The sequence below is a fragment of the Ochotona curzoniae genome, unplaced genomic scaffold (assembly GCF_017591425.1).
Source record: "Ochotona curzoniae isolate NIBS_2020 unplaced genomic scaffold, NIBS_Ocur_1.0 patch359, whole genome shotgun sequence".
NCBI lineage: Eukaryota > Metazoa > Chordata > Mammalia > Lagomorpha > Ochotonidae > Ochotona > Ochotona curzoniae.
Window position 1 is genome coordinate 196,091 of NW_024466927.1, and position 15,902 is coordinate 211,992.

General features: G+C 38.0%; 1 protein-coding gene across 6 annotated transcripts in view; it reads right to left on the reverse strand.

Moving 5' to 3' along the window:
- Positions 1–2,915: 2,915 nt before the first annotated feature.
- LOC121167276 (lipoma-preferred partner) overlaps positions 2,916–15,902 on the reverse strand; it is a 688,035-nt gene continuing 675,048 nt past the window's right edge. For all 6 annotated transcript variants that reach the window (XM_040996717.1, XM_040996718.1, XM_040996716.1 and 3 more), the window contains 2 exons: positions 12,673–12,793; positions 2,916–10,099 (listed from right to left, as the gene is read on the reverse strand). In XM_040996717.1, coding sequence (XP_040852651.1) covers positions 9,971–10,099; positions 12,673–12,793 — 250 coding nt within the window. In that variant the 3' untranslated portion in view covers positions 2,916–9,970. The remainder of the gene's footprint in view (positions 10,100–12,672; positions 12,794–15,902) is intronic.

Here is a 15,902-nt window from a genome sequence, read left to right on the forward strand (position 1 = left end):
GCATTTAGACTTAATAGTTCCTCACACAGAAATGACAGAGTCATGAGACCAACTATTATTCCTGTGTCCCACCTATGAAGCAAAGCAGGTCCCACACGGAATGGCAACACAGTGCCTCATTAACAAGAAAAGCTTTGTATGCTTTTCTTAACAGGTAAAAATATAAGAGGGAATCAAGCAAGAGAGATAAATACCTTTGTTTCCACCCCCACCACAAATTGCTTTGGCATATTTTAAGAGATAAATGGATCCATACAAAATTTAAATAGCTTTTTCCTTTCTTTTTTGGCAGCTTCAAAAGTGGGTCAGGTCTAGGAATTATTAATTTCTTGGCCTGAAAACCCAAGTGTTTTAAAATAAGATTTCTTTTTTGGAGGATCAGCTTTTTTGGAAGTGTGCTGTGTGTGTGTGTGTGTGTGTGTGTGTATGCTAAACAAAACATAATTGTATTTTTTCTAAGTCTGGAGAATTGTATAATATAGAGTAGAAGGAAAACATTTTGTCTTCGTTTTGGCTGTTATGTAGAGAGAAATCAGATCATGTGCCTGATTTTTAAAGGTATTTGAAAATAGCGTCCCTCTCATCTCTTCCAAGGGCTGTTTTTCATGACCATTGTTTCATTCTTTTTATTTCCTCCATGAAGACACCACAATGTGAATCTCTGTTGAGGTGCACTTTGCAGAACACTCTTAGAAGTACTCAAAATGCTGCTTGCACTCATCCATTCTTGGAATGGGGAGGCCAAGAGCACTCAGTTCTAACCCATGAGATCTGAGTCCTACTGCACTGACCATCACATGTATGGGGCCTTACAGAAAGACAACGTTCTGAATATGTGGCACTGACCAAGGCCACCACTTTATAAGTCTTGTTTGTGTCTCCTGTCATCTTCATGTGGGAAGATGGGGTTGGCAGAAAGACTCTGATTATTATTTAACTTGGTTCTCATTAATCCTTGTAAATAAGCAAATGACAGACATTGGCTTATTAGGAGGTGCAAACTAAAGAGGAAAAAATGCCTAGAAAACTTAGTGGGTCATCTCATTCTTAAAGATTTCCTACAATGAATGCAGAGGATTTAATGCAGACAAAATATCTTTTGGTTTGTTTCCAATTAGTTCACAGATTCAACCACCCAACCAGGAGGAAGGAATGGGAGGGAGTAAAAAGGCCAGAGCACAATTTAGAGGGTCCAGCTTCCTGGGGGACGCAACCCTAGTACTGAGCTCCAGGGTAGAGAATTTCTGGATGGTCAAGGTCTCCGGGTAGATTTTCTGGATGCAACAAGAGTGTGCCAGACTCCCTGTGATGAGGATTTACAGATCACAAAACTACAACAGTCTAGGAAGCCCAGTGACAAATGTCAGAAATGCCTTCAGTCCTCAAGCACTTCTTTAGAAAGAGGGAGAGGGAGAGACAGAGACAGAGACAGACTAATATGTATTGTTGACCTTTGGGAGAGAAGCTTGTCTTCAGGATCACGTCATCCCTGTGTAACCGTGAATTCTAAGTGATCTTGTCTGAGTTAATATTGTGAACCTGACAGTGTCAGGGAGGCATTTGGTTAAGGAAACATAAACCACATTTATCTGGGGAGATTTGCTGCAACATGCCTCGGTGGCAGTTATTTTCATCGGTGGCTTTTCCTCACCAACTTCATCAAAGTGTTGATGAGAATACTCTGTGGTTTCTCACCACCAGAGAACACAGAAGAGGTGTGCAGGTCCCAAACGACCCCAAATGGCACAGTACACATGTGGATTTGCCATTAACAGCCACATCGTCTATGCAAAAAATTTTAGATGACTTGTAATGGGGGGGGCTGGAGGTCTGAGAAGGATGCAATGTCCTCTAAGGTTTATGCAGCCCCAAGAGTGCCTGCTTGCAGACAGCACTGGACTTGCAAGATCTAAGTACATCTCCAAATCTGCCACTTGCCAGCTGCATTGCTTTTGGCAAGTCACTTAACGATGCTGAGCCTCAGCTTTCTCTTCTAGGATAGGGCTATTAATAACCTTCCTCCCAGGGCTGTTTTATGTGTGAAAGCAGTTTGTAAGCTCTCTTAGGAATTATTATTTTAGAGCTCAGAAAGCTACCCCCAGGTTCTTCCCAGAAGACTGATGGCAAGCTTTGCCTACAGGGCTGTCTAATTCAGAGCTGAGGTAGAAGAAGCCACAATTCTTGCTTTCCCAAAGACAGTGGAATACAACTCAAATAGCAACCTATGATAGAAATAGTTTACTCATCTCTACACAAAAGCACAGCACAATATAACCCTTTTCCTTCAAGAATAATATTCTTTTGCACAGAACTGATCAGAAGTATAGAGTTTTCTGTAGTGCCATTGTATCTTGCCTTTGACATTTTTTTTTTTTCTTGTTTAGAGCTAGAGCTTACACACTGACATCTCCCAATATTTTTAAGGTCATCAGCAGGTCAGTTAAAAGGAATGTATTGTCCAGGGGTTAGTTACTGGAGGAGGTGTGAAGCTACAGAACAACTGTCAAAACAGTGTGTCTTATAAGAAAGAAAAATCAACCAACAGAAAACTCAAACTCTAATCGTGAAACTCCCATCTATCTTTAGCATCCTAAAAATTTTTATGTCTTCAGGTAAGATCAAGGTTATTTTTCTTCTATTCAAAAGTAATAATGTTGTTCCTAAATAAAAAGTATATACTGAAGGATAATGGAGAGAGGAAGCAACATTTTATTCTGTGCTTCAGGTTAGTTTGGGGCAACAAAGAGAACATAAGCCTAAAGGATTTTTGCTTTTTTTTTTTGTATCAGAAGGTGTCTGGAACAAAGTGCAATGAGGGAAATGAGCTCCCTAAAAAAGGTGAAATGTGAATAGTGTGTGGAGTATTTGTGAGTAATGAATCTTCAAGGGAATTATAGCACCAGTGGAATAGCTGACTAGAGTGTCTTCCTAATCATGTACCTAGAAATACTAAGGCTATCAGAGGTGTTCTGCTCGTTCTGTTTGAACAGTTTAAAGAACACAGGGCATCCACATTTTCCCTTAGAAGGGAAGATGTTGTTATAAACCAATAGGAAAACACATTCTTAATGTTATAGTCAAGTTCATAGAGGGCTACTTCATATGATGCACACTGTTTTATTTTGGCAACTCATCATTTCTTTCAATTATAAAGACAGATAGAAGGAAGAAACACTTTAGTTAGCATTTCTCTGTGCCTTTTCCTTTGATTTGACCCTGAATATCTAGAAATTTTCTCTTGGTAAAGAGGAAATTCCAGAATCTGACATTTCGACCAAGGCAACGTGTCTTCTCTGTATATAGCCTATGCTTTAAGTTGCATTTAGAATATTCTCTTTGTTTCCCAAAATTAAGTTAATGAATCCATTCAACATTTAATACTGAATTGTACATCCTCCATGAAAGCTTAATAATTCCTCACCCTGCCATACTGCTTCCTGTGTAGTAAGTACATATCTAACCAGCTTGATCATATGGCAGTTGGCCTGAATGGAAGTTACTAGGCTTATCCTCCAAGAGCGACTAAGTAATACATAATCATCAATAATAATTATTACAATGAGATCCAGAAGGAATAATAATAAGATAACAAAACTAAAGAGAAAAAACTTGGGCTTCTAAGTATAGCATCCAATTCATCCATGGAGGAAAGATGTTCACTTGGGCTAAACACAAACATTGCTAGGTACAAACATGAGCATAAAATAAACACAAGTGACTCTTAAAACCAAATAACCAGTAGCTATATATGTAGAATTTTACAGTGTCTAGTACTCTTTTCTCATATTCAGCATGGATCCATACCTTATTCTTGGGAAGACGGGGATAAAGGGCTGAAAAGACCACGTGAATTGACAAATAAGTTGGAATCCATAAAGTCAAATGCTTACCTATGCTTCCTGTTGTCAGAATTACTTTGATTTAGATGTCACCAAATATAGTAGAGAACATAAAGACTCTGTGCTACATGTAGTGGAATCTGTTTACAATTAGCTATTACTCCTCTGGGTCTGAGTGCTTGGGAGAGATCCCCTTCAGGGAACTCCAATTTCATTGCCTTCTAATCCCCAACAAATATTTGCGCCTACCATGACCTAGAGTGATGCCTTTAAGTTTTTCTGAATTGTCTGAAGCAATGGAAAAAATATTTAATTAGGGAAAGTTTGGAAGAGTTAGTGTATGAGATCTAAAGTGGCAGATGTTTAGACATTTGCCGTGTTCTGTGTAGCTCAAGAGCTACAGTGGACTGCCATGACTAAGAATACTGGGGATGGTAATTAGTGAAGAGGAGAATCAGAGCTTTAAAAAGTTCATGATTCTATTATCTACAAACATATTTAGTGTTGGGGATCAATCATAACTCTACATTAGTAACAAAACAAGGTGACACAGTGACACTTCTCATTTCTGGCACATTATTCAAAACCTAGGGTTTAGCACAAAAGTTAGAAATGACATTCTGAGTTGACTAACTGCATGTGTGGTTAAGGAAAAAAGCTTCATTGTGGATATATTAACTAAATGTCCATCAGAGTTGTAAGAGTAAGGTTTTCCCTCATCCCGATGTGAATTAGGTATCTTGGAAAAAATAGCAATGCATGTAGCAGGAAAGGCTTAGAGCAAGTATATTTAAAAAATTATTTATTCAGCTATTTATTTTACTTAGGAGTGGAAAAGAGAGGGAGAGAGGTATTTTCCATCTGCTGGTTCACTCCCCAATAGCCTGCAACGTCATGTCAAAGCCAAGAGCTTCAAACAGAATCTGAATGTCTCCTACGGGTAAGTAGGGACCCAGGTACTTGAACCATTTCCTGCAATCACAAGTGGAGCTGGAACTCAAATTCAGGCACTCCCATATAGGATGGAGGCATCCCAAGAGACATCTCGTTGTGCCAAGGTCCAAGTCAATGCCAAGAATCTTACAGTTTTACATAAGGAATTAGCTGCAGGCTTTACCTACTCTTCAGTTCATATATGTTTGCACAAGATTAAATTTTGTTTAACACAAAAACTAGTTGTAGAGGTATCTATTTGTGTGGTTAGAGACTGCTATAAATTAATCAGAAATGAAGAACAAAGTTTTCAGCATTTTTTGGGTAGCTTCAATCAGTTGACTAAAAATGCATCTCTCACAAAGCTATTCACAGAATCATATGCATGTTGCCTATGAAATGGAGACTACAGCTTATTGCACAAAGGCCAGGATAGTAAAATAGAGAAAAGAATTAGTGTCATTCCTTTCTTCATTGAAGGGAAATGTACACATAATTTGCATACCAAAAACTAAAAACAGGAAACTATTACTGATCCATCTCCTGAAAAATGCTCAGGTTTGACTACTTAGCATTTGCTGGTATAATCAGGACCATGTACAAAGATACATTAAATTTCTGTAAAGATATTTTTCTTTGATAAAACTGTTTTTCATTGCCATAAGGAAAATCATGAAATTTCAAACAAATAAAACAATAAACTATCACCAAACAAAACAAAATCCTGTGGTCAAAATGCCTTGGATTAAAAAAAAAAAACAATAACCTAGTCTTAAATCGCTTTGCCCATATAGCAGAGGAAATGACATCAGTCATAAATGGATTTTCCAGGAATGCATGACCTGGGTCCCTGATGAAAATTCATTAAAAACAAAATGAAATACTGTATTATCTTATATCTTACTTTATGAAGAACTACAACTTGAAAATAGGCCATTTTAATGGAAGATTTTTATGGATGTGATATATTTTTTCTCATCATCACAACTAATTCCCGTTAAAATGGTCATAATTCCAGAAGGATGATAATGCATTGCTTTAATTCATGAAAAGTCCAAGGATCGCAACATAAGTAGGCAGGATGACAAGAAGGAATAAAGGCAGCAAGGGAGAGAAGGTGAAGGAGTAGGATGGAGGAAAGGAAAATGGAGTGGAGTACTATTAGAACATATTAACATGATAATTTCAAACTTCTTTGGATTTTGACTTTTTTTGGACTTTTTTTAATCTGGATTATTTACACTATTTAACTCTTCAGTGATGTATTTATAGTAGAGTGAGTAAATTTTTAAAAAATAAGGCACAAATAAGTGTTGCTCTCTGATTGTGTCTTCTGAAAGTACACCACAGATTGGTTTCAGGAAATGGACTTGAGGCACATTTTGCAGAGGTATCTCTTTCTCAGCTTGCTGCTTTCCTACAGATGGCTAAAGCAGGGGTATGGAACATGCTGTCATATTTCATTCATAACACACATGTACTGTAGCTCTAGGCAACAGATGGACAATCACTTGTTTAAACTACAAATGTGAAATACTAAGGTAGAATAGCAATATTTCTGGAAATGTATATGAAGAAGAAGCCTTTCCAAGCCAAGAGGAATGGTAAGAGGCTGTGAGGTTGTATCAGTGTTTCCCTGATATCCCTAACAGCTGCTATCATTTCCCCAACACCCTTCAAAACTTGAGAATGGAAGGATCAGGGGGCAGCCGACACAGATTTGACAGGAGAAGCCCAAACCATATCAAATAGAAATAACACTGCTGTCCTTGGCTGGTTCACATTACTAGGATTTTTGCTAATGAGGAAGATGATTGGAATTTGTGTTTTCAGTCCTCTCTGTGTCCATCAACTCTCGACTATTGCTCCATTGAAAAAGAATTGTTTATCTCTTTGGATCAGAATATCAAATACTTAACACAATGCAGTTGGGCTTGTTATCCTGCAAATGTTGTCATAAACATCTTTACAAAATCTTTCACAGAAAATAATCATAATGTTGGTAAGCCCATCTCAGCGATCAGCATACCCCAAACACCGTCAATGGCTTCTATAGTGCCAAGAAGGCATTAACAAGGAAAACAACCCACGTCATGGATCTGCACAAAGGTCAGCATCTTGCAACCTTGATGCCTTATGGTGAGAAGCAGATAGTTTTGATTTTCAAAGCTCATTTTGTCTGTTGCTGATGAAACTTGATCTTGAGTCAGTCTGTGCTGGGATCCAAACATTCATAAAATTTCATTTTGAAGTGAGTTGCAGAACCCATGACAGGGTGAGTGGTTTTCCTTTTCCATGTTTCCCATGTGACAGAGGATTATCAAATACTTGTGCAGCTGACAGTTTTTAAGAAATGTACACATTTTTATGAACTTTGTTATAGATTTTTGCTTTTTCCTCTTATCTATGTATTTAAACAATAATAAACAAGATAGTATAGTTTAATGATAAGGTAATATCTTTGTATCTGTTATAGGCAACATTTCATGCAACTAAAACAGTTCAGAGTGACTTGGCATTGTTTAAATCAAATGATTAATAGAAAAGTAACATGAATCATATATTTAAGATATCAGGATAAAATATGGTAGGATCCCTTCCTTACTATATCTAGTGAAAGAAAAAAATCTAAAGCTAAATATTTCTGCAAAAGGATGTGTGCACATTCATTATTATAAAAGTATGTCTATATTAAAAAGAAATTTTGTTTAAAAATCTTTGGTAAAGATACTCTGAGGTTATGTGACAAGAATATACTATAAAAATTTATAAAGAAGCAGTATTGTGCTAGCAATGTCACATTGATGGGCTTGTGACACTATTTTCTTATAATTTCCTTTTGGCATGTAAACATTTGGTTACATAAAGACTTAAGTATATGAAAAAGTAGGCTGTTATTGCATTTTTATAGCATAAATATTTCAGTCTTCGCCTTTTGGCAAAATTTACAATAATGTGATGGTATTTCCCAAGATAAAATCTCTCAATAAATTGGACTCTCTGCTTTTGGCCTAAAGACAAAGTATGGAACAGAAAACAAGCCAACAAATCAGCTCAAGCAGATCACCCCAGTTGTCTAACAGTCAGTGCGCTCTGAGGCCGTCGGGATTGTCTGGTGTTTAATTTGGAAGACAGCAATTCAAAGGCACACTTGGCATTTTATCCTACAACTAACATGCTGCCCTGCATGAGTCTCACTATATTTCACATTGTGAGCTCAAGCATAATGGAAGCAAGGTAAGAAGAGCACAGTGGTCAAAGCAGCTCGGAGAAGGTGTCACGTTTATGGTCTGAACACAAGGCTGGTGATTGACACAAGCAAATATGCCATCAGTAGTGAAGATGACTGAGCTCCACAGTGACCACAGGCTTCAGAATTTGTTCTTGTTTTGTTTGTTTTTTTTTTGTTTTTGTTTCTTTTTTTTTTGTTAAAACACTTTTATTATTTCTATTCAAGTAAAATAATCAGAACTCCTGAGGCAAGGGTTGTGATAAAAAAAATGCACAAATAATTGTTCATTACCATTCTGGATGTTAAAGGTTAAAAATCAGACTAGAATCTATCAGTTCGAAATTATGAAAAGCTATTTGTGGAATAAGGAAAGGGGATACAGGGGAATGTAATTATATGTTATATCTGATTTCTTAAAGTAGGTGTTCGGCATATAGGAATTTATTATATTATTTATACCTTTTTCATATTTAAAATACTCCATAATTTAAAAGTATATACTTGTGGAAAATCTGAAGAAAGGTTTAAGAAATCTCAATACAAAATACTTAGTTGACAAAATAACAACTTGCCACTACTAAGCTAGGTGGCTCTCAAATGAAACATGCTAGAACTTAATAAATATGGCTCTGCAGTTGGCATGCAAGTGTTCCACTGGCTAATAAGAATTTGAATAAGGATTCTAGGCAGAGACTGCATATTTTTAGCTCAGAAAGACAATTTTTTTTCCCTGTGATTATCTTTGAAAGTGTGGTATAAATGTCACGTCGATGATATGAAAATGTCTCCTGCAATATGTAATTTGAGTTGCAGAAGGATTAGGATAATAATGAAACTGTGGTTTCACAATCTTTTTAAGATTTCTTTTTTAAAGTCAACTAGACAAAGCTTCACAATCTTATTTCCTGATTTGCAAATGTCAGACAAAAATGGGCCTGGGTCTGGAGGCAAAAAGGAATTTGAACTATTCTTTACATCTTTCTCTAGAGAAAAATACGCCAATTTTGGAAGATGTGTTTGGATATTGGAAACACCATGACAGTACTCATCTTTCTAAGATGAAAAGTGGGACAGTACTGTAAATGTTTCATTCTAGAGAAAACCATGATTGTATTATGTGGTGGCATTGAAAAGGAAAACCTTATGATGATGCTGTGGAATAAAGGACTTTTCAGACATAACCCACCCCATCTCCCTGGCCAATTGCTTCTCCCAGGATACCAAATTTCATGTCTTTAGGAAAAGTTTGAAGTTCAACTGCTCATTAACCATAGGCCAATAATTGTTTTCAATGAGTTCTGACCATTGGCTGCTAGAGACTTTAAATTTCAATGGCTGCAAGTTTTGGCGTGCTTCAACTTATGCTTTTTGAAACTTTAGTCCTTTAGAGACCAATATTGACATTATACATTCTTCCCACTGCACCGAATCTCACCCCAAGAGACATGAGTGTCATGCAGCAACAGCAAAAAGTCTGTATTTTAAATCCGTGGCAAAAGAATGGCTAACCTTTCTAATTACAGGCAATGTGGAAGTGATAGGATGGAGACTTTAAACCTGAAAATCACCTGTGATTTGGCAGCCTCACCCAGGAAAAACTGTGTGACAGCAAATACCACACTAAAAAAAGCCATTCAACCAGATGAAAAGTGAGACAAACATGGGGATTAAAAGTTACAGGAATGCAGAAGTGAATGGGATGGAGCATAATCCGTGCAAAAATGTGTAAGTACTTGGAACAAAGGCCCACAGAGGGCTGGCATGATTAAATGTGAAATGTGTTATTTTGGTGGGAAGTGAAAAAAAAAATCTTATCCACTATGTGTTTCTAAAGAAAAATTAACAGCAGTTAAAGAACTGAGACCACCCCACAGATGATTGCATTTCCTCTATTTTTCCTAATGGTTTCCCTTGTGTTTCACTCTTCTCAGCGCCATCCACCAACCAGCTACACAGGTGACCGAATCTAGAGGTCGGTGCTTGCCTTGGCAGTCAGCACTCGGATGCGGGCTGTGTTGCAGCTCTTGCAGAGGATGTGCCCATCCAGCGGGTAGCAGCCTTGATTATCACCTTCCGACAGAAGACCACCACAATCCTAGAAGAGGAAGGCAATGGGGAACAGTGTCATTGAAACCACATGCCTTAGTTTTCCATGAAATAGCTATTTACCACCTTCCTGGTTGTGTACCTCTCTACCTGGTGTACCTGGCCTACCTACTCCATTCTCATCCAGCCAACAATAGGAGTTGATGAAAGGACAATAGGCTCCTAACCACTAATTCATCTTCACCGTTTATCATGAGCTTCAGGATCTCTCAAAAGGAATATACAGGTGCCAGAATGGAAGGTTTTGGCCATTTCTGGGCAAAAGCAAACGCAAAGTGATTGCTGCCAAGCAATCCTAGGATCCCTAATCCAAGGACCCCTAATGAATTCTGCAATAGTTACACCAATTGTAGAAAGAAAACAACATCCTAACATTTGTGGCCAGCACTGCTTTGCTGTATTACCCAGAGGACAGAGCATGATGTAGACTGGACTGGGAGACACCACCCTTAGGACTGCCATAGCCTGCATCACTGCATGCAAGGTTGACTGCTACTCTGAAAATAATGGCTGCATTTTCTACCTTTCTAAGCTGTTGGGAGGATCAAAGAGGATAATGGATGTGAATGTATTATGAAAAAAATGCAGTTACATAACTATAAAGGATTAGGCCACTACTGACAGTATCACAGAAAGTCCACTTGGGAAATATTTTATAGTAGTTAAAATGTTGGCCCTTGCCTATAGACACAATAGAATTTTCCTTGGAAACTAAATATACTGGATTTCATCTAATGGTGTGTATCTTCATTACTTTGCAAAGGCCAGAACTGCTGCAAAACATTGCTCTGCTATCTACCATGATGGTACCAGAACTCACTGTATTTGACACATAATAAAATTGAAGCTCATTCTTAGATTGTAGCAGAGGCAGTAGTTAGTGTTGCACAAGATTGGCTATTCTTGAAAGAACAAGCAAATATGGTGCCTCTATAGACAGTTTGGAAACTGAAGAATTAACAAAACAAGGTCTTTTCTAATTGGATGAACGCAAAATATGTTTCATGGATGCCACAGTTTTGAATGTGCAATGAGTTGACATCTGCAGGCTCCTGGACACCTCCAACAAGCCAGAGCTAGAATCACCAATACACTGAATACTGGAGTTAAAAGGAGCTTTAGAGGAGAAGGTAAGAAGCCAAGAGGGAGGCCATCTCTCTGTTCTCAGGCAGAGTCTGATGGCAGGTCAGAGCAAATATCTGCCCCTTATAATTCAATGTTCCTTCTGTTTTTATAGTCTTCATTTCTAAAACAATCCTCATCATTATGAAACCACCTTAATTTAAACAGCCACTGTCGACTCTGAGAAGAGGAAGGACCCATTTAATGCAAGTTTTAGTGGGGAAGCAAAAGGCCTGTTTGGTGTGAACATCAAGTGTGTGAGCAGTGCTGGGAACCTACCTTTTCTCAGCCTTGTCTTCTCCATACGTAAAATCCCTAAAGTATGTGCTAGTTCTTATGCATTCATATATAATTTGGGATCATATGTAAAATGATGGTTGGACATTGTTGTGCTCTGTTTCCCTAGTAATTAAAACCTTGCATTGTCTTTCATTATCTTTTCTCATATTGAGTCAGAGAGAGGCATGCAACTTGGGCTCTAGGGCAAAACAGAACACGCTGGCTGAAACAGATGGTCAGTTAAAACTAAGCTGTAAAAGGAATGAATGTAGTCCCACAGAGCCAGGGGTCGTGCCGATGGTCCAGCTGGTCTGTATCCTGGGAGGAACTCCTGCTTAAACCAGATGAACCCTACTGAGCAACTGGAATTAAGAAAGTCTGTATTTCAAAGATTTCACACAGACAGAAAAGGGGCTGAGGAGTGTTGTACTCAGAGAAGTTAAACACTGCTTCCAAGCAGGGGATCTGGTAACTTGTAAAATTTGGAAAAGAGAACATTCAAAAAAAAAATCAGAATGTGGCACCCATTTGATGCCCGAATAATAAGGCGGAAGATGTGATGCTGCTGCTTGGCTGCACGCATGGCTCCACCTGCCTTAGGCTTCAGCTGGTCCCATTTGAGAAGGCTTCTTATCACTCCCAGCCTGGATTACAGGTTCTTTTATGTCTGTATATTACTCCCTGGAGCCTAATTCTCAGGTAGACCTTACCTGACCTCTTGTCCAAAAAGTCAGCTCTTACTAATATGTGAATGAATCTCTGGGGACTTTGAACAAGAATCCCAGCTCCTCCGAAATGTTGAGTTCTTGTTCTAAGTGGCAGTGGTACCCCTGCCCTGTATGAGCAGTGACCAAAGCAACAGGGCCAACACTGAGGACTCAGTAGAAGGGTAATACCACTTCTCCTTAACTCAGTACTTCATAATTCACACATTTTTGAGCTTCAATCTCACAGCCATATTGGTGGGAGAGCCATATAGAGAACCTTTGTATAGATGGGAGACAGAAAAGTAAAATGACTTATCCAATGTTTCCGCATTTAATATCAGATCTAAAATCAAGTCTTTTGAATATAAGCACTAAGGGCTTCCCCAGATTTCACAAAATTCCTACGATCTTGAAAAGCTAGCTTTGGCAGGGTTTTGGGGCACAAGGTACAGACCTCACAGCGGTAGCACTGGACATGGAAGTCACGATCTAGAGCCACAATGCGGACGGTCTCCTCCTGGCCAGGAGCCGGCATAATAGGCTCCTTGCACACAGAACATCGGGGAGCAAATTTCCTGAAAATGGAGAGAACATTTTGGTTAGATACTGAGCATAAACATTGACTGAGGGGGAAGATAGAGTTTAGAAAAGATGTAAACTTGGCAGGAGTCAGCATGCCTGATCTGTACTTGTCTGGGAGTGCTGTCTCAGCTCTACATGAAGGTACTGGATTCTTGAGCTCTTTGCAGATGGAAAAATCTTGTGATATTTGTTGAGGTGGGTATGAGTGTGTGAGCAGCTCACACAGTCATGGGGTGTATAGTATGGAATTTGTCTTTGCATAGATTCCCAGTAAGAACCCTGAGCTTGGGCTGGGCTTCATGGAGGGCAGAAGGAAGGTCCTGCAGGCCCCTGCTTGTCTGCTTTCTGCTTCTAGACCCTGTTTCTTTTCATCAGACCCTATCCCGGAGGCAATATGAAATTAGTATCCTGGCCTCATTCCCACTTACCGGACCCCCATTCTTAGAAATGAGCCTTGAATTCTAGGAATTGAGACAAAAAACCTCAACTAGCTTTACAAAATGGCAGAGGTGAGTTTAAAAACACATTATAAAACCTTTCATCTGTCACATCTGAAATTCTTATATTTTGTTTGAGAGGAAAAATTTCAAGAACTGGGAATTTCTTCATTCTTCAAGGGATTTTAGCATTTTTAAGTGGGACATATATGCAAAAATATATGCATATGATTTGAGACTGCCTGAAGAAGTTTAATATTTTATTATTCAGTATTTTTTAGAAATTTAGAACAGTTTAAGTTACAAAACAACAATTGTAAGGTAGCAATACAAATGCCTATACACTGCTTACTCCATTTATCCAATTTATAGCTCATATTAGTGTAAGTGTTACAATGAATTAACTCTACCCAGCTTCCCTGATTTTGTTTTATCAAAACTCCTTTTATTCCTCCCACCCCTCCCCAAGGGACTGCTGAATCACATGGCATTTCCTAATTTCTAGTATTTCAAGAAATATACATACTGATTTCCACTGTGGTTGCTTTGATTTATCAATAGTGTATAAGAGTTCCTCTTTTTCCAATGCTTGCCAGCATTTATGATTATTTTTTTTAATCACTGCCATTCTCACAGGGGTGATTTCGATGGCTAGTGATACTAAGAATTTTTTTCATCTATTTCTTGACTACATTTCTTCTTTTGAGATCTGTTGAGGTCCTTTGCTCATTTGTCAACTGGATTTTTTTTTTTTAAAATTTCAGTTGCTGATACATTCTGCATTTTAATCCTTTGTCAGCTAATTAGCTTACAAATATTTTCTCCCATTCTATTAACTGTCCTTTTATTCTATTGTTTTCCTTGCTGTGCAGAAGCTTCTGAGATTTCTATAATCCCATTTGCTTGGCTTTGCTTTGTTGCCTGTTTTCTGAGGCCTTATCCAGAAAACCTCACTGCCTAACCCAGTGTGTTAGTTATTCCGCTATGCTTTCTTTAAGCAATCTCATAGTTTATACAAAACTAAAAATGTAAAAACACAATCTTGAGAGTTGATTTTTGCACTTGATGAGTGAGATCTGATTTCATTTGTGTTTTCTTCCATATATACATTTAATTTTGGCAGCACCATTTATCAGGGAGATTATCATTTCTCCAACACATGTTCTTGATATCAAGTGGCTGAGTAGGCATTGTGGTATGACAGGATAAGCAACCACCTGCAATGCATCTATCAATATCAGAATACCAGTTCCAATCTGGGTTGATCCACTTTTGATCCAGCTTCCTGCTAATAAGCCTGGGAAAGCAGTAAAAGGTGGCTTAGGTACTTGAGTTCCTGCTTCCTGTGTGGGAGACCAGGATGGATTTCCTGGTTTCTGGTTTCAACTGGGGCCCACCCAGCCATCTGGGGAGTAAAACATAGGATGGAAGATCTGTCTTTTCCTCTCTGTCATTCTGCCTTTCAAGTAAATAAACGCTTAACAAATTTTGACAGCATCTACATGGATTTCTAGGTTTCCTGTTCATTTCATTGATGTGTGTACTGGTTTTCATGCAAGCAAAGTTATCATTATTATTGCTTTAGTAGTGCGTTTTCAAGTTAGGTCAAAGGATGACTCCAGTTACATTGGTTTGGTTATTCTCCAGATTTACGATTCCACACAAATCTTACATAGTTTTTCTGATTCTGTAAAGAATGTTATTGGTATTTTGAAAGCGATAACATTGAATCTGTTGATAGTTGAGTCTAGTCTACTGATTTCTGTCTGTAGATAAACATTTTGTTCCATTTTTTGGTGTATCCTGAATGATTTCTTTTTTCAGTGTTTTCATAATTATCCTTTGAGAGATTTTAGTTTGCTTTATTAAATTTAATTGTAAACAGTATGGTGAATAATATTTCTTCAGTGAAATAATTGTTAATGAAATATTATGTTTTTATATTCTGTGACATTAGTGAATTGGTAATTCTAACAAATTTTGGGTGTGGTGTTTGTTTTTTTCATATACAACATCATGTTATCTGCAAATGAGTATATTTTGATTTTCTCCTTTGCAGTTTCTACTTCTTTAGTTTTCTTACATTCCTTAATTACCCCTTGTAAAACTTTAGATACTATATTGAATAAAAATAATGAAAGTGGATATCCTTGTCCTCTTTCAGATTTTGAATGGCAGCACTTTCAACTATTTCCCATTTAGTATGATATTAGATTTTGCTTCTGCTATAAATAATCCTTTTAAATTTGAGGTATCTTCCTTCTGTACCCAATTTGGGAAGGGCTTTTATTGTGGAGGGAATATTGATTTAAACTATTTTTTTTTATTTGAAAGACAGATTTTACGGACAGAGAACCGACAGAAGTCTTCCATCTGCTGGTTCAGTCCCCACGAGTCTGCAACGGCCAGAGCTGAACTGTTCTGCAGCTAGGAGCCAGGTCTGCTAGTAGGTGCAGGGGCCTAAGGACCCGGGACATCCTCTGCTACTTTCCAGTTCATAAATAGGGAGCTGGATTGGAAGCAGAGCAGCCGTGACTTGAACTGCACCAAAAAGGATGCTTGTGCCACAGGCTGAGGATTAGCCTATTATGCCCCAGCAGCAGCCCTATAATACTGGATATTTTTAAAGGTTTATTATTATTATTATTATTATTATTATTTGAAA